The 23,427-nt window shown below is 44.3% G+C and overlaps 1 protein-coding gene across 2 annotated transcripts in view; it reads right to left on the bottom strand.

Moving 5' to 3' along the window:
* fam189a1 (family with sequence similarity 189 member A1) overlaps window positions 1-23,427 on the bottom strand; it is a 90,287-nt gene that overhangs the window by 23,368 nt on the left and 43,492 nt on the right. For both annotated transcript variants that reach the window (XM_052063087.1, XM_052063086.1), the window contains exon 2: window positions 21,799-21,855. In XM_052063087.1, coding sequence (XP_051919047.1) covers window positions 21,799-21,855 — 57 coding nt within the window. The remainder of the gene's footprint in view (window positions 1-21,798; window positions 21,856-23,427) is intronic.

The following is a 23,427-nucleotide window of genomic DNA, read 5'->3' as shown; positions in this document are numbered from 1 at the left end:
ACAAAAGGGTAAAAGTTTTCAATGCGCCTTTCATGAATATTCACATATGTATGAAATGCAATGACGTGGGGAGTACACTCTCCACATAAATATTTATTGACCATGTAATGTATTTTATGCAATTAAATAGATTATGACGTATGCCCATTTTTATTGACACTGTGTGAGATTTATGAACGAGTTTATGAATATGGTAGTTTGCCGTGGTATAGAACCGCAATGCATCATACTGAGATGTTTGGGTTCTTAAATTTTGATGATCTAACTTGATTGAGGCTAAACAAAAAACTGAATGAGCGTTTGCGAATGATTCGTCCAGATTGGAACATGCACAACTTACATTTGTAGATATTTTATTTTTTCCAAAGATAAAAAGAAGTTGAACTCAGGTGTGTCAGATTTTAATGTTACATTTTTAAACGGGAGCACATCAGTGCCCTCATAAAGCTTGGCAAATCAGTCATTAGTCTGCAGCAGCTCTGTGACAGCACTCATTTCTTTACAATTATCTCTTGTCCTCCAGAGACATGAGGAACGTTTTGCTTCAACTCAATGTTTTGCACCACTCCGATTGGGTTCTCCTTTGATAATGCAGTATATACAACAGTCCTCGGGCTCCTGCTGAGCTCCAGAACATCTGTCACAAAAATACTCAAAGGACAGCTCATGACGTTTGAACACAATTTAAGACGTACAGTGTGCAATTAAAGACTTTTAAAAAGCTTAAAACCAAATAAAAGGCAATGGGAAACCTGGCCAAATAGACAACCTGGAGAGTAAGCAAAAATCAGTCAAGAAAACACAATCAAGACTGCAACAGCTGTCTGTCATCGTTCTCCTGATAATTGGTAACTTTCAGCCTCATTCCCCGTGGTGCATATTTATGCATCTGGGAGCGTGAGTGTGTGTGTGTGTGTTCGGACATCATCACCAGGATTACTGCTAAACGGAGTCGAGTGACCTCAAGTTCAAATCAACAGACTCGATGTTGATTCATGCTCCCAGAGGCATAACCTAAGGGACATCTCCCTGACCAAGACATAACAATCTTTGCAGACTCTCTAATCCTTCTTGGGAAAAGCATTATTTCAGGAGCATGGAACAATTGAGGTATTTTTTTTAAACTTAAGTAAATCAAAGCGGAGGCATGCTAATTCATATGTTGTACAAGTTGAGAGACATGATCGGCGTGGAGGACGCCATTATCTACCTCCTCCACTCAGTGCTGTCACACTTGGAGAAGGCTGGGAGCATTGTGAGAATCATGTTCTTTGATTTCTCCAGTGCCTTCAACACCATCCAGCCCAACTTACTGGGAGGCAAACTGCAGAACGCCGGAGTGGACTACCATCTCACAGCATGGATCATAGACTACCTCACAAATCGGCCGCAGTGCGTGAGGTTGCAGAGCTGTGAGTCGGACAGGCTTCTCTGCAGCACTGGAGCGCCGCAGGGTACTTTTCTGGCTCCATTCCTGTTCATCCTCTACACCTCGGACTTCAGACACGCCACTCCAAACGGCCACCTTCAGAAGTTCTCCGATGACTCTGCGATTGTTGGCCTCATTACAGAGGGGGGCGATCGGGAGTACAAGGGACTGACTAAGGACTTTGTGGACTGGTGCCAGCAGAATCTCCTCCAGATCAACCCTAGGAAAACTAAGGGGTTGGTTGTGGATTTCTGCAGGAAAAAGTCCTCACCAGCACCGATGAACATCCAGGGTATGGACATAGAGAGGGTGACCTCCTACAAGTACCTAGGTCAGGGGTGCTCAAACTTTTTGGATCGAAGATCTACTTTTCGATCAACTAACCTCCCGGGATCTACCCTTACCGGCGCGCGCGCGCGCGCACACACACACACACACACACACACACACACACACACACACACACACACACACACACACACACACACACACACACACACACACGCCCTGATGAGAAACGGTGCGAAACTGAGGCATACAACGCACTTTTGCAGCCTGTTAACTATCGTAGCTCACACGTACCGTTTTAAAGTGCTTCCCTGGGCCCTCCTAGATTCCTATTCTTTGCTCGTGCCCTCAGTGAATTGTACACGAATCAAACTCTGAATAATAATGAAGAATAATGACGATAAAAGATAGACCGCAACAGTTCTGATCACAAGCTGCAATTGCAGACTGCTGAGAGCTAATAACTTCAGCTGACGTAATCACGCGCCACCGTAAATTCAAGATTTACCTGCTTGATTTTATTTTTAAATATTTTTTTGATGAAAATGAGACTGATAAGATGATTAGGGTGCAGTGTACATTAACACAAAAATATATATTAATAACATGTACAAAGACACACAAATGGTTGTTTGTTTTTTTTTCTCCTCGACACTCCTACTTGGGACCTGTCTTAGATCTACCGGTAGATCAGGATCTACTTAATGAGCACCCCTGACCTAGGTGTTCTTCTGAACAACAAACTGGACTGCTCTACAAACACAGACACCCTGATTAGGAAAGGACAGAGCCGACTCTTCCTACTTAGGAAAGTGAGGTCTTTTGGGGTTCAGGGGTCGCTCCTTAAGACTTTCTATAACTCGGTGGTGGCCTCGGCCATCCATTATGGCATGTCAGGCAGCATCTCGGCCCGGGACAGAAAGAGACTGGAGCGACTGGTCAGGAAGGCCAGTTCTGTCCTGGGCTGCTCCCTTGACACTCTGGAGGAGGTGGGCAACAGTAGGATTCTAACTCAGTTAAAAGCTATGATGGACAGTCCCTCCCACCTTCTCCAGCCCGCCCTGACAGCACTAGGTAGCTCCTTCAGCCAGAGACTGTTACACCCGCGCTGCAAGAAGGAGAGATACAGACGCTTGTTCCTCCCGACTGCTGTCAGGCTGCTGAATAAAAATAACAACAATAATAATAATAATAATAATTAAATGATGTGAAAAACAATTGTAAATAGCATTGTGATTTATCCATTTTGTATTTATATTGCACTTAATTGAACGGTAATTCTTCTTTCTACCCACATTCTTGCTGCTGGAGGCTGTAAATTTCCCCAGTGTGGGATAAATAAATGATATCTTATCTTATCTTATCTTATCTTATCTTATCTTATGATGAGTACAGAATTGTCATCAATAAAGGTTGTAGGCCCCCCTCTCCAGTAAATCTAATGAGTCATCTTTAGACTTGGAGTGTAATGGAACACAGCATTACGTAATTAGGAAAGGATTTCGCGACAGTGAATGCATTTTATTCACACCCCCCCCCCCCCACCGCCATTCAAAACCTCAGAGATGGAACAAGATGGTAATATGGCACACACAGGCTCACAGCATAGACGGTTTGGTCTTGCTTTTTTAAATAAACAGATACATAGATAAACAGACAAACACACAAACAGCCAATGTGCATTTTAACGGGTTGTATTTGAAGCAGAAAGGGGGAAGAAACCTATGACATAGTGCAAATGTTGACTTCTGTTTTAAAGAAACATTTGCAGAGAAGACCACTGGTATTCGCGGAAGCTAACTTGATTGAAATAGTGAATATTGCCTCTGAAAATATGGTGTTTCGCGACAGAGTGGTGATGTTATTTTGAAGGATAACTCGAGCTACACTACCTTAGTAGTCATACTTGGTGTAGCTTTGAAATAGTCACATCTAACCATTGGCTCAATTGTTTAATGAAATAATTTGAAGACATAAAATACCATTGAACATTGGTAATAGGTTTCTTTTGATTTATAAGATTTTTTGGCATTGGAGATATCAAGTGAAAGTACTGAAGTAAAATTACATGACTATAATGCAACACTAAACATTACTGCCATTTTTTAACAGGTAATTAATAACGCTATTGGAATACATTTTTGAAGTCATTCTCCTAACCCTGTTCATCTGAGCGTTCATGCTCCCAACCTTGTTAGGTGGGGAAGAATTTGACCTCCTGACCTCAACCAAATGAAACACCTTTGGGATGAACTAAACAATTGATGGTGAACAAGGAGGCCTTCACTCAGCTGCAGCATCAGTAAACTCTACCTCTCCTCTTCTGGATGAATGGACAGAAATTCCCTAAAACACACTTCAAAATCTATCACTGAGTATGTACCTGTACATTCGCCTGACTTGGGTTGCAGACCGCGTGGATTCATTTCCGGTGTGACGGTGTGAATGTGAAAGGGAATGGTGTCCGGTGAGAGGTAATGAAAAGGGACTAATGGATGGACACTCCAAAATGTTATCGAAAAAAAGCAGAAGAGTACAAGCCGTTATATACTGGATCTGCAAATGGGTGGCTTGATATTTACTTCCTGCATATGATCACATGTCGACCACACTGCTCTTTGAGCACTGAATTTAAAGGGAATTAGAAGAGCCATTTTAATTGGGCAGCGGTCGACTATGTCCCTCCCACAACTGCGCAAACGGCCCCCGTCTACCTGCGCTAGTTGAGCAAAATACCAAATGAAAGAGAACTCCACCCATGTGCACAGTTAGACAGCGTTTTGCTCGATCGAGACTTGTGCTGGGCCCCAGATGTGTTTTAGCTGTTGCGTGACAGAAAGAGAGAGGCAAATAGGAAACATCTTTCGATTGAGTGTATAGGATTTGATGTGTAGTGATGTTGACAGCTTGTCAGACTGCATCCCGACAGGGTGTGATTGATTTGTTCCTGTGTTTGAAGACATCATCTGGAAAAACAAACCAAAAAAAAAAAAAAAAACGGTTCACGCTTTTAACTGGCAACTGAGAAAGGTGTCTCACGTAACTGTGTACCACTTACAATGTTTTTAATTTGATTGGCTGGGTGGAGGTAAGGGAGCTTGTGGAGTTCACCCCTGTGCCAGAGCTCATGCATTTTGATCAGAACACACTGTGAAAGAGAGTATCACCCTAAAGGACAGCAGTTGATTAGCCTCTACCTCTCATTTTCATCAGCCACGATCTCTGAGGAGCGCAAACAAGGAGGTGGGAATATGTTTGTGTAATGAGACGGATTGTTCGAATGAACCTTGTCACACCTCAGAATCACATCACATGGAAGTTGCAAAACATTGAAAAATGTTCTGGCTTCTTCTCGGCCATGAGGAAAGGTAATGCAAGCTCTTACTCAGGATGTTTTTTCTTGTGAAGCCTAGATCATGTTGCTCTAGCCTTTTGGAACTGTCAGATAAGGAGGTCTCGCTAATTCATATTCTAATTACAAAGTAATATGGGGCCACATTTCCTGCTTCTTGTGCCTCAGGGGAAGACATCGTTCATGAGGCATTAGGGTGAGCCAAAATGTTTGCATTGACTCGGCCTTGCTCTGTTACACTTTGCCCCGGCTTTCACACAAGTTGTGTGGAAGATGCGTAACTTTAAGGATTCACTGATGATCATGTGTGACCTGCAAGGCAGTCAAGGTCGAAGACAATGGAATTCATCCACTTCAATATGCAATTAGGAACCCTAAATCGAATTGTACACCAGATTTTTTTCATAAAGCAGTATTTATGCATGGTTCATGTTCCTTACTTGTAAATAAAGTGTGGCAAGGTAAAACGGAAGGTGTCCGCATATTTTATGACGTCAAACCCATGCATTTAAATTTGAGATTTAAAGAGAGAGATCTAGTCAGTGATCCTTTAGTGGTTCAAATTCCTGACTTGTGCAGGCAGCGTGAATTAATTTCCGTGACGTGAAGTTTTTATGGGAAGGAGTATGAACACAACATTTCAGAAACAGCTAATAAAGATTAAGGCTGTGTTCATCCTGCACTGCGCGAGGCCCATTTTGATATTTTTGTTGCAAAATGTGACTTGCAATTCTATGAAGCAACGTGTCTGTGATGTGACACGCATGCGCACAAAGCACGACGTTCTCGCCGGAAGTGAGGCGCGAGGAGGTAGAACTAAAAACTTCTCGATCTCCTCAGCTCATGGAGACGTCTACTAAAGATGACATCAAATCACTTTCAATGAACCGTCTGCTTGGTTGAGTTACTTCTATCAACGCAAATGTCCACTTTATGCTTTATGTTTCGAGTGGGATTCATTTAAAGTCGACAAACAAACACAGTGACTGGAAAAAAACTCACATACGAACCCTGCACCTCTGTACTGTGAGGGCAATGCCCAAACTCAATACCTGAATGTTAAATATGACACATTCAACGACGGGTAAAGCAAACACAATCCAAGGACGGCGTAGGATGGTTCAAACTATGCGGTAAGACGAAGACAAATTCTGACATACCAGACTTTCGTTGTGGTGGTCATGAAGCGAACCATTTTCCTCATGACCAGGCGTATTGAGTATGTCCTACTACACAGGCTCGGACACGTCAAAACAATTCCAAATCGGCAACAAGGCACTACACTTGTCTGTGACGGGTCTGTCAGCTCAAAATCGGGCTACATTTGTGTCGTCTGACGTCGGTATGGAACAAATCAAAAGAAATATTTTGATCATCCAATTCAAGAAGCATGACTATGCCAAAGAAAAAATACATTATTGAGCTCCAAAACTAGTACCATTAATGCGATGGACAAGGTATAAGCTCTATCCTGCAGAGAGGAGAGGTTCTTCTTAGGGAACGTATCAAGAAACATCCAAGTTTAAAATACACATCAGAGTTAAGATTACTAGCGCCTCGGAGTCAGAGAAACAATCCTTAATGCATGTTTACTAAGGGTGTGGAAAATAATCGATATTAATCGATACATCGATGCGCACGTGCGCGATGCGAGTGCATCGGCTCATTCACTGGGTACGACGCGATTGACGGGTGAAATCAAGATTCATCACGATGCACTGGGTGCGTGTGGTGGGTATCGGTAAAATCCGATTCAAGCGCCGTTTTATTCATGTTAAGCGTCACCTATCTGCCCTTTCCTAGGCGCAATGAATGCACCATCATTGTTTTGCGTTTTGTGTTGAATACGGACGGTAGCCGTGCGTCACATACAGTCCAGTACACAACTAGCGAAACACTATGGAAGTTCGCGCAAGCAGCAGCGAGGAAACTACCGGTACTGTATTTAATGCTTCCGCAACATTCAGATCTTATGTTTGGAAATACTACGGCTTCGAAAAGAAAGACGGAAAGATTGATAAAAGCTTCGTAATTTGCAAAGAATGTCGCACTACGAAGCCATACAACGGCAGCACCACAAATATGCACACCCACTTAAAACGATGGCACCACATCACCGACAAGTTTCCCGCCCCCTCCCCGTCCAGTTCCTCGTTGGACACCGGAGAAACTCTTGGCAAACCAGGTCAGGATCAGAAAAAATCGCCTCTTGTTTTGGGTGTCCCCTTGCAGCTCACTGTGACCGCGCAAGGAAAAACTATATATGGATGACTCTTTTGGACATTTCATTTTGACACTCAGTGAGAGTGGTCTGTGTACGCTACAATACACACCGCAGCTTTGAGGCTGTGACTGCCACATTGTTTCAATTGTATTTTTTTTCTGTCCTATGGAGATGGATATTTCATATAAGACACTCAGTGAGTAGTCTGTTTGTGTTTACACTACAGCAATAGCTGTGAGTCTCAGGTGCCAAATTGTTTACATTTTCTTTGCACAAAACCCAATTGTGAAAGGGCTTAAATAAGTTGTTTTACACGTTATACTGTTTATAAGGAATAAAGTGGTCTACTTTTTGCAATACCATACTGAATCCATCTTTTTTTTAACTTTTTTTCTTTGCGTATTTGCATAAAGTTTAATAGCACAATATCACAACAAATTGCACTGTATCGTATCGGATCGCATTGATTTGAACTAAATGTGTATCGCGTCGTATTACATCGTGTCGCCAGAAAATTCCATGTATCGTTTAAGTATCGCATCGCTGGTAGTGCATCGAGATGTGTATCGAATCGTCCTCAGTGCTGAGATTCACATCCCTAATGTTTACATGTACATCGCTCCCCCTTGGTGGAATGTACACTCCTATTCTGATTTGAGAGTCTAGTGGCAGAGTCCCTCTATGAAGAAGAAATGGTTTTGCTGTCAGGAGAAGTGAAAAGAGTCCCTGCTAATACAAACTAACCAGAGGCACTAGGCAAACTGTGAGCAAGAATAGACCCCATAAACAAATACTCTCACTTTCAGCTTGCATGAGCTTTTTCTCAGTCTGGCAGGTAGGTGACAAAAAAACAAAAGAACACCGCCCCCCCCCCCCCCCCCCAAAAAAAAAACAGTCTGGCTCAATCCTGGAAGCATTTTTATGCAAATAATTTTTTTTTGGTCCAACTAGACTACTTTCTCTGACTCTGGTGTTTTTGTGCATGTGTGTGTGTGTGTGTTTTAATATTTCACACCTGAAATACAAATCGAATAACATACAACAGCTTACAGTATTGTGCACATTCTAAAGGCACTATTAGATTTGTTTTTGTAGCAATGCTCAAGTGCCCATGTGTACATACAGTACAATACCAGCATGCAAGCGCAGACTTCCACCAAGGCTGAACTATAAAGCAAAGTGAAAGCGGATTTGCTGTGAATACAACTTCATGAATTTCGTTCATTTATGCTGCTTCTGTTCAATTCGTTCAAGGATATCCATTTTGTCGGACAAAATATATAGCTACTGGATTCATTATAAAATTGATTTTTCAACATTCAGCCATTGTGGCACCCTGGTGCACATTTTGAGACATAAATTATGCTGACAGAAAACCTTCCTTAAACTCCATACTTGAACCTTACTAGAACTCAAGCAAGTAGTAACGATTACATTGACGCACCCACCCGCCCACTTCCATTAGTGGTTGGTCCGTCATTTTTCAGAGTTTTGTTTCGATCGCGATCGACCAGTAGCCCGCGGACTGGTCCTAAGTCAGTCGTGAGGGCTGGGAAGGGGGGGGGGGGGGGGGAGTAGGTCTCGGTTTCGTTCATTTTCGGGGCCGTCACAGCTGTTGGTCTTCGTGGCGTGCGTGCGTGCATATGCGTGCGTGCGCATGGTTGCGCATCTGCGTGCGTGTGTGTGTGTGTGTATGCATGCACATGCGATTGGGTCAATCGCGGTAGGTTGTTCGCTTCGAAAGGCTATTTTCAGTGAAAAAAGGTTGCACCCCTCCGAGAGTCGTCACCTTACCGTGGTGGAGGGGTTTGTGTGTCCCAATGATCCTAGAAGCTAAGTTGTCTGGGGCTTTATGCCCCTGGCAGGGTCACCCATGGCAAACAGGTTCTAGGTGAGGGGCCAGACAAAGCACGGCTCAAAGACCCCTATGATGAATGAAATAAATTGATCTAGGTTTCCCTTGCCCGGACGCGGGTCACCGGGGCCCCCCTCTGGAGCCAGGCCTGGAGGTGGGGCTCGTTGGCAAGCGCCTGGTGGCCGGGCCTACACCCATGGGGCCCGGTCGGGCACAGCCCGAAGAGGCAACGTGGGTCCCCCTTCCCATGGGCTCACCACCCATGAGAGGGGCCAAAGGGGTCGGGTGCTATGTGAGCTGGGCGGCAGCCAAAGGCGGGGACCCTGGCGGTCCGATCCTCGGCTGCAGAAGCTAGCTCTTGGGACATGGAATGTCACCTCTCTGGCAGGGAAGGAGCCCGAGCTGGTGTGTGAGGCAGAGAATTTCCGACTGGATATAGTCGGACTTGCCTCCACACACAGCCTGGGTTCTGGTACCAGTTCTCTCGAGAGGGGTTGGACTCTCTTCCACTCTGGAGTTGCTCACGGTGAGAGGCGCAGAGCAGGTGTGGGCATACTCATTGCCCCCCGGCTCAGTGCCTGTACATTGGGGTTCACACTGGTAGACGAGAGGGTTGCCTCCCTCCGCCTTCGGGTGGGTGGACGGGTCCTGACTGTTGTTTGTGCATATGCACCAAACAGCAGTTCAGCATACCCACCCTTTTTGGAGTCCTTGGAGGGTGTGCTGGAGAGTACCCCTGCTGGGGACTCCCTTGTTCTGCTGGGGGACTTCAATGCTCACGTGGGCAATGACAGTGAGACCTGGAGGGGCGTGATTGGGAGGAACGGCCCCCCCAATCTGAACCCGAGTGGTGTTTTGTTATTGGACTTCTGTGCTCGTCACGGATTGTCCATAACGAACACCTTGTTCAAACATAAGGGTGTCCATATGTCCACTTGGCACCAGGACACCCTAGGTCGCAGTTCGATGATCGACTTTGTTGTTGTATCATCGAATTTGCGGCCGCATGTTCTGGACACTCGGGTGAAGAGAGGGGCGGAGCTGTCAACTGATCACCACCTGGTGGTGAGTAGGCTCCGATGGTGGGGGAAGATGCCGGTCCGTCCTGGCAGACCCAAACGTATAGTGAGGGTTTGTTGGGAGCGTCTGGCGGAATCTCCTGTCAGAAGGAGTTTCAACTCCCACCTCCGACAGAGTTTTTCCCATGTTCCGGGGGAGGTGGGGGACATTGAGCCCAAGTGGACCGTGTTCCGTGCCTCTATTGTTGAGGCGGCCAATCTGAGTTGTGGCCGTAAGGTGGTCGGTGCCTGTCGTGGCGGCAACCCCCGTACTCGCTGGTGGACACCAGCAGTAAGGGATGCCGTCAAGCTGAAGAAGGAGTCCTATCGAGCCTTTATGGCCTGTGGGACCCCAGAGGCAGCTGACGGGTATCGACTGGCCAAGCGGACCGCGGCTTCGGTGGTCGCCGAGGCAAAAACCAGAGCGTGGGAAGAGTTCGCTGAGGCCATGGAAGCCGACTTCCGGACGGCTTCGAGGAAATTCTGGTCCACCATCCGTCGTCTCAGGAGGGGGAAGCAGTGCACCACTAACACTGTGTACAGTGGGGATGGGGCGCTGCTGACTTCGACTCGGGACGTTGTGAACCGGTGGGCAGAGTACTTCGAAGACCTCCTCAACTCCACCAACACGCCTTCCTTGGAGGAAGCAGAGCCTGGGGACTCTGAGGTGGGCTCTCCTATCTCTGTGGTTGAAGTCACCGATGTGGTTAAAAAGCTCCTCGGTGGCAAGGCCGCAGGGGTGGATGAGATCCGCCTGGAGTTCCTCAAGGCTCTGGATGTTGTGGGGCTGTCCTGGTTGACACGCCTCTGCAACATCGCGTGGTCAACAGGGAGAGTGCCTCTGGATTGGCAGACCGGGGTGGTAGTCCCTCTTTTTAAAAAGGGGGACCGGAGGGTATGTTCCAACTACAGAGGGATCACACTCCTCAGCCTCCCTGGTAAGGTCTATTCAGGGGTGCTGGAGAGGAGGGTCCGTCGGGAAGTCGAGCCTCAGATCGAGGAGGAGCAGTGTAGTTTTCGTCCCGGCCGTGGAACAGTGGACCAGCTCTACACCCTTAGCAGGGTCCTTGAGGGTATGTGGGAATTCGCCCAACCAGTCTACATGTGTTTTGTGGACTTGGAGAAGGCGTTTGACCGTGTCCCTCTGGGAGTTCTGTGGGGGGTGCTTCGTGGGTATGGGGTACCGAACCCCCTGATACGGGCTGTTCGGTCACTATACCACCGATGTCAGAGTTTGGTTCGCATTGCCGGCAGTAAGTCGGAATCGTTTCCAGTGGGGGTAGGACTCCGCCAAGGCTGCCCTTTGTCGCCGATTCTGTTCATAACCTTTATGGACAGAATTTCTAGGCGCAGCCGAAGCGTTGATGGGGTCCGTTTTGGGGGCCGCAGTATTGCATCCCTGCTTTTTGCAGATGATGTGGTGCTGTTGGCTCCTTCAAACGGGGCTCTCCAACTCTCACTGGAGCGTTTCACAGCCGAGTGTGAAGCGGTTGGGATGAAAATCAGCACCTCCAAATCTGAAACCATGGTCCTCAGTCGGAAAAGGGTGGAGTGCCCCCTCCGGGTCGGGGAGGAGATCTTACCCCAAGTGGAGGAGTTCAAGTATCTTGGGGTCTTGTTCACGAGTGGGGGTAGGAGGGAGCGGGAGATCGACAGGCGGATCAGTGCAGCGTCTGCTGTGATGCGGACGTTGTATCGGTCTGTCGTGGTGAAGAAGGAGCTGAGCCAAAGTGCGAAGCTCTCAATTTACCGGTCGATCTACGTCCCAACCCTCATCTATGGTCACGAGCTATGGGTCGTGACCGAAAGAACGAGATCCCGGATACAAGCGGCTGAAATGAGTTTTCTCCGCAGGATGTCCGGGCTCTCCCTTAGAGATAAGGTGAGAAGCTCAGTCATCCGGGAGGGGCTCAGAGTCAAGCCGCTTCTCCTCCACATCGAGAGGAGCCAGATGAGGTGGCTTGGGCATCTGATTCGGATGCCTCCTGAGCGCCTCCCTGGTGAGGTGTTCCGGTCATGTCCCACCGGGAGGAGACCCCGAGGAAGACCCAGGACACGCTGGAGAGACTATGTCACCCAGCTTGCCTGGGAACGACTCGGGATCCCCCGGGGAGAGCTGGAAGAAGTAGCTAGGGAGAGGGAAGTCTGGGCTTCCCTGCTAAAGCTGTTGCCCCCGCGACCCGGCCCCGGATAAGCGGTAGATGATGGATGGATGGATGGATGGGTTGGACATCCCTGGTCTATGTCATCAGATTGACACCTTCTTTCCTTCAAAAATAGGTGTCAATCGTGTAACAGACTTAAAAATATACTTATTTTTCTTCCTACTTAAATTTTTCAATTTAAATGAGCATTTCATGGTTATGTTCATTCATCCATTGCTGTAAGTGCATACGCATTACAAAACATGAAAGCTTGCAATTCACTTGAGTCCTAAAATTATTTTGCACGTGTGGGTGGATGAAAGATGTGCAATATCTCTCCCTCAATAATAGAATTCTTATGATCGTTTAGTTAAATCTGATATGATACATTCATTCATTTTCCGATGTGCTGATCCTCACAAAGGTCGGCGGGGGGTGCTGGAGCCTATCCCAGCCATCTTCAGGCAGTAGGCGGGGGACACCCTGAACCCTGGTTGCCAGCAAATCGCAGGGCACACAGAGACGTGCAACCATCTGCGCTCACACTCACACCTAGGGACAATTTAGAGTGTTCAATCAGCCTGCCACGCATGTTTTTGGAATGTGGGAGGAAACCGGAGCACCCGGAGAAAACCCACGCAGGCCCGGGGAGAACATGCAAACTCCACACAGGGAGGCCGGAGCTGGAATCGAACCCGGTACCTCTGCACTGCGAGGTCGCCGCGCTAACCACTGGACCATCGGCCTGCCTGATATGATACATCAAAACTAATAATAACTAGGTTGATATAAGGTGGTGTGCCAGGCTTAATGGCTTCATCAAAACATGCGACGACTTGAAATTTGCATAATTTCTCCACCGCAGCTAGGTTTACTATCTCTTTTCAAATTGAATGTATGAAAGCATAATAAATGCCTATGACAAATAAAACTGTTACAAATAAGTGTCACACCACATACCAACATAGCAGCCGTGGCTAATATAAAAATTGCTTAGAGTGCTCATGCTAACTACTACTAAGTACTCCTCGCTGCTATTTTGATGAAGCTGGATACTGTTCTTTTCGACCGACCATAATCTCATGCCATTTTGAATGACCGTGGGATAATTTCATTTGTGCACATCAGTGAGCGGCCTGGCCCTTGGTCAAGTGAGCATAAACTCAGCTCTTGCTAGTGGTTTTAAAACCGCAAAATCCCTCTTTATTTGTGGTTTTCTTGCAGATCAAATGGAAAAGGACATTCATTCAACAAACACCTGTATTACAAACCAGCAGCACCGGTGGCACCTAAGCCCCCCCTCCCTGCAACCTTGCACGAATAAGGAGTATGCATACTTGTTGATGCATGGATGGCTGGATAGATGGATTTAATAATCCGCTATATAGACTGTAGTACTCCTGACATACAGCCAGATGGAGAGCAGCAAGAGGGCATGCTTGTTTGCTGTGCTACATTCAATTCATTAGACTGTGAAATATTGCTGATATAACTGTGCGCAAATCACAATCCACTGGTTTATGACAAGTGACCGCAGAGTGCTTATTCAGTTAACAAAAGAATACAAATCATTGAAACCTGCCTCGAATGCCTCGATTTCCCCACGAACATTTCTCTCTATGACACCAAGCTGAACCAAGTGACAAGAGAAAATTTGCTACATTGCCATTCTGTTAATCTATTTTGTCGATCAACAAAACACACGTTGCATATTACCGACGCCTACCGATTAATGGTTCAAACTGCATCAAGCAGGTTACCGTATTTTCCGAACTATACGGCGCAACTAAAAGCATTCCATTTTCTCAAAAGCTGACAGTGTGCCTAATAATCCGATGTACCTTATTTATGGATAAATACTCTGATTTCTTGCACGTAGTATTTTAAATGCTCTCTGTAAAGCACTTTGTTACAACTGCAGCGGTTGTGAAAGCGCTATATAAATAAATCTGTCTTGTATTGTATTCGCTTTAGTGTAGCTCCATCGAGTGGATGCAGAAAGCAAGTTCAGCCACGATTGTCACTTCTATTCGGTGCGCCGTATATATGAAAACATTTTTAAAATAGGCCATTCATTGAAGGTGTGCCTTATACAGTATTCTGAAGCGCCTTATAATACGGAAAATACAGTACAATGTAAAGTAGCTCAAACTTTGGATATGCCGATGCCAAAGATGTACAAACAGCTAATAAAAAATAAAATATTGTCGTCACCTTTCCATTAACCAACACTAATTTTGTTGTTATATAGAGGAGCATCACATGTAAAAGCTGAGACAGAGAATCTTAATTCATTTGTTTAAAAAGACAACGTGGGCAGTTTGTGCCCAACCGACAATTTATTCATTTATATGTTATTTAATGTGTTGGGTTGAATAGCGTTGTACAATTTTTATTTTGTTGCCGAACATATAGTGCTAAATTTGCACAGTTGTATCTATATATTGAATTCAACTCAGCCCAAAATTGTGCAGATGATTACATTTATGCGGTGAAAGAATTCATTATCACATTTGGAGGAAAACAATAGCTTACTTCTTTGCAGAACTTGTGTGTCTTTTTAAAGAGCCCAAATGATTGGTTATTTTCTGTTCCAGTGTTTCTGCTAATTCAATTTTTGAAAAAGGCTACAATGATGTTTTTTCTCCCCCAAACAGTCAGACTCATAAAACACATTTCAGTCACACCTGTGTACTGAAAACGTATGATGTACAGTTGATTCTTAAGTATAGTAGAGGCAATAAACAACTCGCCTCAGAATTAATGGCACAATTGAAAAGAAACACAAAGGATTGACAAAATTATGAAAGTAGCTCTGTATCCGACTTTTTAAACCTCTCTTTTAGTTTCAATTTGCTATTCATGAGTAACATCATCAACACTAGTGTGTGCAGTGTGTACTTGACCCACTGAAATATCGTAGCTGTTTTTAGCCCTGTCATTTTACAAGTCAATTCTAATTGTAATGTCGTACAAGAGGGCATTCAAAGTAGTGTGCAGTTCTTTTTTGTCCACTTCCTGGTCTTGAGGATAATTTAAGCTATTGGGAGGAGGGGAAGGGGTTCATTGTGAATGATATAGCAAAAGGAGAAATTCTCTCACAAAAGAAATAATTATTGGACTGTAGGCATTTAGATATTTTTCTTTGCGTATTTGGTAGATGACAGTTTACTTTCTAATGAATTTAATTCAACTCAACTTTATTTATAGAGCACTTTTCAAAACACCATCAATGCATACAAAGTGCTGTACACGGACTAAAACCAGACATACAAAGGTTTATCCAGTTAAAACAATAAATGAATAACATAAAAAAATAAAATAAAAGATGAAATGCAGAGTTAAAAGCCATTGAACAAAAATATGTGTCCACACCGATTGGAACATTTGCATCCATGGGTAAATGTAACATTTCTATTATGTCTGAAATTTCTGTGGAGTTCAGCTGAGAAATGAACAAACTAGCCAATTCCAATGAAATAGCATGAGAGTAAAAGAGAATGAGATGATGTTATAAGATGCACAAGGGAAGTCGGTATGGGCATTCTGAGAGCACCACCCCACTGGGGCCCATAGCAATAAGTTGGTCCACTTTTAGCTGAGGCTGGCCCAGCTTCAGCATGGGACTGCAAACACACTCAAACTAATCCCTGTTTGTCACACAAGAAAGAGGCTTCAGGAGCTGTCAAATGGCCTTAATTCGACTGATATCGTTCAGAATAATTTTATAATGAAAACACTTGAAATATTCTATATAATTCTATGCATTATAGGCAAGAATTATAAGCAACTGACAAATGGGTGGATCTCAGAATGCATGTTCCAGCTGTATGTACAAATGCTGAACCAATTGTGGAGTCAATATTTTCTTCCATTGACAATAAATCACCAGATTTCACTGCTTACAATATTGCAAACATACTGCAGAGGTAAAATGAACAATTAACACGTGAATGTAATTTGAGTGGTGAAATATTTTTACGCGGAACACACGGGTACCATTCTACCAAAATAAGGCCCCAAAGTGTTACGGACTGAAATAAGCCTGTTCTGTAACCTGTTTGGTGTATATTTTATGGGATACAGTTCAATCCATGCAATCATATTGTTGTTTACTTTAGTTTTTCTGTTGTACACCAACATTGCTGATTGCATGTGCTGCAGTGTTTCTGACTTCCTATCTGGTTTATTTCTGCATTTGTTGAACACCTGTTTTGTCTGTGCGTGTGTGTGTGTGTGTGTGTGTGTGATCAGTTCTGACCTCCTGGCGTCATACATGAAGGGAAGAGGTTGACCTCATGCATGTGTTTGGGCCTCCCTTCCCACCTGTATCCCATCACTTCATTTCTTCTGAGAGCATTTTTTTTCGTTTGTTTGTTTTGCTTGTTTCTTTCAAGCTTTATTCTTCACCTCATTGACTTGTTGCATTTTTTCCATGTGCTTGTTTCCATCCTACATTCAATTTATTTGTAGTTGTTTCATCCATCCAATTTTCTTTACTGCTTATCCCGTTAAAGGTTGTGGGGTGCTGGAGCGTATCATACATCCGGGAATGGTCACAAGTCAATCAAAGGGCCCAAATACAGAGACAGACAAACATCCATACTTACTGTACAATCACAAATGAAGTCAGGTTTGTAAACCACAACTCCAACAATGACTTTTTTAACTAACCTAAAAAGTCAGTCAGGTAACATCTCTAGTTTGGTTTTGCCATTGTACGGGGGTGCAAAAGACAGTGTACTGCTGAAGAGTTATACAGAATTCTTTATTGTTTTTACTTGTTTCATAATTTTTTTCTTTAAACTAGTTCAAGTGAGGTAACCAAGGCAGGTAATTTTACAAACAACCAACAAAAGATTGTTGGTTATCAAACAGGATTGAATGTCAGAAAATGTTTCAACAGAAGTCGGCGAAGGAATTTGGCGATAAATTTTACCGTTGAACCTTTTCAGCAAGCGCTGTCATTCAGTCCTGTTTTATTAGTTCCCTGGAGTAATTACCGGTACCTGCCATGGTTATCTGAGAAGAAATGTCAAAAAGATTTACTCAGGGAGATAAATAATCAAGAGCTCTGGATAACTCTTACAACTGGACACCGACTTTTGCACCTCCCTGTATATGATTAATGGTTGACACTTATTTAGTTGTTTGTTCACCTGATTTCCTGGCAGGCAGGATGGGTTCAGTATGCGCTAGTGCAAAACAGTGAATAGTTGGATTAGAGCACTGGGTCAAAGGTCAAGGACACAGGACCCAACAAAGTTGGGACTACGTGAATAAAAAAAAAAAGAAAAAGAAAAAAAAGAATGCAGTGATTCGGAAATAGTCAGCCGCATCTCATTTCCTGTGAGATGAGCTGAGAAGCAAACAGATGCCGCCTCAGTAGTCACAGAAATTTAGAAGGTTGGACACTCACAGTCTTTGATTAATGGATTCCAACGGAAGGCAAACACAGTCATGGCTTCAATTTCCTTCACTCTTTATTGGACAAAGAACCACTTGTCGGACCTCCGTGCTGTGTAGGCAGCGTGAGTTCAGTCACCATTTGGGTGTAGTTTGCCTTTTCACCCCAAATCATTTGGGATAGGCTCCAGCTCCCATTGGCCAGGAACCAAATAATCAGTATAGTAAAAGGGTAGATGTAATATTATACTGATAATATTTTCCATAGGTGCTCCAAAGCATAACAAAACCTAAACTAAAATATCCATTCATCCATCTATTTTCTACCACTGATCCGGGTCGCGGGGCCAGCAGCTTTAGCAGGGAAGCCCAGAATTCCCTCTCCCCAGCCACTTCTTCTAGGTCTTCCAGAGGGATCTCGAGGCGTTCCCAGGCCAGCTGGGTGATATAGTCTCTCCAGCATGTCCTGGGCATGTCCCGCTGCCGATGGGACATGCCCGGAACACTTCACCAGGGAGGAGTTCAGGAGGCATCCTAAACAGATGCCCGAGCCACCTCATCTGGTTCCTCTCACTGTGGAGGAGAGAGAAGCAGCTCGACTCTGAGCCCCTCCCGGATGACCAATCTTCTCACCTTTAAAGTAGAGCCCGGACACGCTGCGGAGAAAACTAATTTTGGCCGCTTGTATCCGGGATCTCGTTCTTTCGGTCACGACCCATAGCTCATGACCATAGATGAGGGTCGGTACGTAGATCGACCGGCAAATTGAGAGCTCTGCCCTTTGGCTCAGCTCCTTTACCACGAGAGACCGACACAAAGTCCGCATCATAGCAGATGCTGCACCGATCCGCCTGTCGATCTCTCGCTCCCTCCTGCCCTCACTCGTGAACACGACCCCAAGATACTTAAAGTCCTCCACTTAGGGCAAGATCTCCTCCCTGACCTGGAGAGGGCACTCCACCCTTTTCCGACTGAGGACCATTGTTTCAGATTTGGAGGTGCTGATTTTCATCCCAACCACTTCACTCTCAACACTCAAGTGAACCTAAAATATGCAAGACAAAAATGACAAAAAACAGCACCTAGATAACTTGTGTTTAGTTAACATTGGTCATGAGAATTTAGCTCTGAAGGGTCACACGAGTGGAAAAGCAAAAAAAAGTGTTTCTGTGACACTTTTGCGATATACTTCCTCATGAGAGTGCAAAAACCTTGGTGATATTGGAGAGTTTTTATGAACGTTCTGTGTTTCTGTTACCAGTTTGCTATTGCGCAATTTGTAACGGAAACCCAGCCCCTGGCACCTTCATTAACGTTTTCAGGGACAGTGGTTACTACAGTGGACAGCTTATCATGTTATCAGGTTAGAGGGTGTATGACAGGGTTCATATCAGAAAAGATTTTTTCTTTGCAGATGCGACATTTTCCCTTTGTAGTGTCAATTACTTTGAGATGTCTCCTTTTCCCGCTGTCCCTGATTTTCGTACCTATTCCTTACGAGCGCGATTGTGCTGTCTCTCGCTGCTCCGTTTCCCTCTGTTCTCTCTCCCTCCTCTGTGTGCTGTAACTGCAGCCACTTTGACAATCATGCGCGGGCTCTCTGAAGTGAACAATGAGGACGGCTTTGCGCTCATAGTTCACATCAAAGAGTGAACGATGAGACGGAGATACAGAGATGAGGAGTTTTAAGACAATGTACTAAAGCCGCAGAAATGAAATGAGATTATTTAGGGCATTAAGAGAGCATGAAATAGTTAGATGAGAGGCTTCGTTGGCGACTGACACATCACTATGGAGATTGCCTGACGAAGGACAGGTGTGTCTCACAAAGTGCAAGGGAGAAATACAACGAGCGAGGGTACTATGGGCTCATGTACTCCCGGTATAGCGTAAAAAGTCCCGGTACGCCAGAGGCTAGAATTGAGAGGTAGTGGTACTCACTGCCGGTCCACTTAAAGAACTGATCTCAAGTGAAAGGGCTCCCAAGAGAAGTTGTTCTATCAATAAGGTTCTGTCAAACTCATTTGAGCTTGAAACTGACATAAAGGAGAATGTGTCTGATTCAAGGCTGTAATAGATGATTGAAAAATAAACTTGGAAAAAAACATTGTTGTTAACATTTTGTGAAAATAAAACCCGAAATGCATTTTGAAAAAGTACATTTGAGAAATAATTGCTCAATTAATCGGTTCAATAGCATTCGCATTTCTGTTTCCCCTGCTTGTTATTGTATGCCTGATTTTTATTCCTTGTACAGCACTTATATGCAGCAATGATTGTTTTAAACTGCGACATGGGGGAAAAAAGTGGAGTTCAGAATTACGGTGTAATATTCTGGAGTTTTAAATAGTCAGAGAGGAGAAAAAATATCGGGGAAAATTCCAAGATTATTATAGAAAATTTAAACAGGAGAGTTTTGAAACTCTTCAGTTGGACAAGAATGACTGGGACCAAATGCAGGTCAGTCTTAAGGCGAAATGGTTGACAAATAATGGTCAAATCTCGCCTGTCAGAACTGAACATGACCAGCGAGCAACATTCATAAACCGCACACGACAAATCACCTTCAAGGTCCTGGGAAGCACAGGAGTGAGACTGCCGTCTATAATGACACAGACTATTCAGAAAAATAGGTGATACTTTTTAAGGCACTTAAAATAACGAGCATGCAGTAATGTGTATGAATATATTCTACTCCGCTCTTGAAACTATGGCATCTTTTCGTTGAATTAAAGACGCTATGAAATCTCTTCTCTGGTCTAACGTTACACAAAGAAAGTTGGGGATTCAACCATTTAATCATTCATGACCACAGTCAGCAAAGTTGCTCTTGTCCACGAAAAAAGAAAGTAAGGGATGGAAACATTCCACAAGTCGAGCATTATTGTGTTATTATGTTTCACGCAAAGACACAAATACTGGAATGCTTATTCAATGTGATCGAATACACTTACCGTCAAAATATTTGGGTTTGAGATCAAAAGTTAGAGAGAAAATATGAAACAACAATCCAACATCTGTTTTTGTGTCAGATACACAAAGTCTTTTGCCATGTTTTTCCGCACTCTCACACAAGCCCCCCCTTTTTTTTGTAGGGCTGACTCCTTTGAAGCTCCTCTTGAGCAGGTCTATCAGTTTAAGTTTGGCAAAGTGTTTTTATCTTGATACATGATGCAATTACTCTCGATCACTTGGTTTGCATCTTTCTTTACTTTGGCAGTCGAAATGTTCATTTACACGTCATGAAATAAAAGATGTAATCCTGAACTTTTGTGTGATAGTTTCCTTTTTTAATCCGGAATCCAAAAGTCTTCCGTACACAACAAAACAAAGGACGACTTTGCCGTTCCAATATTTTTGGAGGGCACTGTGTTTGGTGTTATGAACATATCCCTTCTTTCTCATAACTTCTGCCTTTCTATCACTTTGGTAAAGCTCACATTTATTTTCACTTAATTGTAATTCTGGACAAATTTTCAGGATAATAATAAAATAATAATATGAAATACAGTCAAACCGCGGTTATCAAACATCTCTGTTCTCGACCAAATTGGTTTTCGACCAAGAATTTCGAGTTTTTTATGCCTCGGATGACGACCGAAAATCGGTTCTCGAACAAACTGAGCGCACTTGAATGCTCCACTTGACTCCTCTGGCCTCCTCTGGCCTTCCTTACACGAGGAAGCATGCTTCCTCGTGTAAGGAACGTGTAGCGTTCCATTACTGAGCAGACGTGTTCAATAAAGATTTTTTTTTTTAAAGAGCGTCGTTTCGGTTTTCGAACAAATCGGTTTTCGAACAGCCTTCTGGAACAGGTTACGGTTGAAAACCGAGGTATGACTGTAGTATCGTTCTTTTTCTTGTTGTATAATTGTAGCTTTGGCAATTTCTCACATACAATTTCCACTTTCAAACTGGGTTTTGTTCTCAGCCTTCGGTGAGATGATCTGATCACAAGTAAATCTTCACAATAAAAGGCTCTTTTTGGGAATCAGTCTGTCAAATTAGCAGCGCAGCATGGAGGCATTTAGATATAACTCACCACCAGCGAGAGTGGCCTCTTCCATGACACCACACCGATAAGCCCAGAGAGAAGAACCTGGAGGAAAGAGTACACAAAGGATGTTGAAAGAGCTAATTGATCCGGGCAAAAAGGAAAACACATGACAACAAGGAAGCTGGCCGTGTTTTTCCACAACTCTCAGTCCCTCAGACGGCAATAGTATTGTTGTCCCACATTTTTCTTTCAGCACGCTCTGTATGTGTGTGTGTGTGTGTGTGTGTGTGTGTGTTTTAAACTAAGTTTACTGTGCGTTTTCACGTTCCGCACATGCATGAGATGTGGTAAATACATTCTCAACCCCTATCGGCTGGAGCTGATGTCAAAGTTTCACACCTGGCACACAATCTGCTTCCTTTGAGTTTCAACCCGTCACAATCTCTGCTTGATCACATGAACTGCATTGACAGTATATAGAAAAGAGCGCCGCCAGAAACGCATTTGGTCTGACCGTAGCATAAACCTGTTCTCCGTCCCCTCTCCCCCTTCATCCCCCGTCTTCCACGTATATCAGCTGGGAGGCGTGCGGGTGCATGCTCGCTTGCCCGCAGCGGCTGATGCCAAAATCAATAGCAGCTTTGGTTCCAGCAGCAGGCCGTTGCCGTGCTCTTGGTCTCCACAGGAGGCGAGCCCCGATGCACTGAGTGTAATTTGCAATGATGTGTGAAGATGTGTGGACCAGACTGACTCTGTGGGGAATATTCTTTGGATGGACTGATTACTCGATGGAAAAATCATAGAATTATCGATTCTACAAAATGACTCGATAACGAGCTAGCCGTGCGCATGCATGAGTGGCACACGCAGCAAAATGATCAGTATTGATAGTGTGATCAACAGGCGATATAGGCGTCACCGGCGTCACATAAACATGCGATGTCGTGGCTCACCGCACTCGAATGTGGCGATGAGATTTTCTGTTTTGTAGACAAGTGTATGTGTCAGCGTCAGTTAGTCTCTTTTTCTGGTTTTGTTTCGCTGCCTTGTCGAGCCCATTTAGAATTGCCTTTATTTGGTCGGCTAGTTTGTCAGCAGCGATCATCCTCATCGTCCACACTCTGTTCTAGAGATGTACTGTCAAATAGCATTTGTCCACAATATTATCATCTGCATGACATCACTCTAAGTTTGGCTCTTTTCCATACCATCAACAAGGCTATGATCGTCTCGCATGACTCACTGCGTCACCACCATTCAGCCACCACTGAGATTGAAGATCATTTAGTTTTGTTTGACAGAGCTCAGGCGACCATATCTGATGCAAAAGTCATGCCGTCTACTGCATGTCTGTCTCATATATACTCCCTGCTGTCAAAACATTTATTTTCGCAGCGATGGTAAACATGTTTTCCATCCACTTCCATCTTCTATGAAACGCCAGCATGTGTTTTCTCCACATTTTCATTTGGCTTTCCCACATGCCACTCAATTTCTGTGTTTCTTGCCCCTCACCCGCACCATATCAGTGACAGTATATCGCTTCATTGAATAGTGTTTTAGTCTTGCATCCATGTCTTCACACTGATAATAAAGAGCATGCAAATGTTTTATTTTCACTCACTCAGTCACACACGCACACAAGCACATTTATGGGCAGCCTCACACACTAAA

This window comes from Hippocampus zosterae, chromosome 4 (genome assembly GCF_025434085.1).
Source record: "Hippocampus zosterae strain Florida chromosome 4, ASM2543408v3, whole genome shotgun sequence".
NCBI classification, from domain to species: domain Eukaryota; kingdom Metazoa; phylum Chordata; class Actinopteri; order Syngnathiformes; family Syngnathidae; genus Hippocampus; species Hippocampus zosterae.
This window is presented reverse-complemented; position numbering and strand designations above follow the sequence as displayed.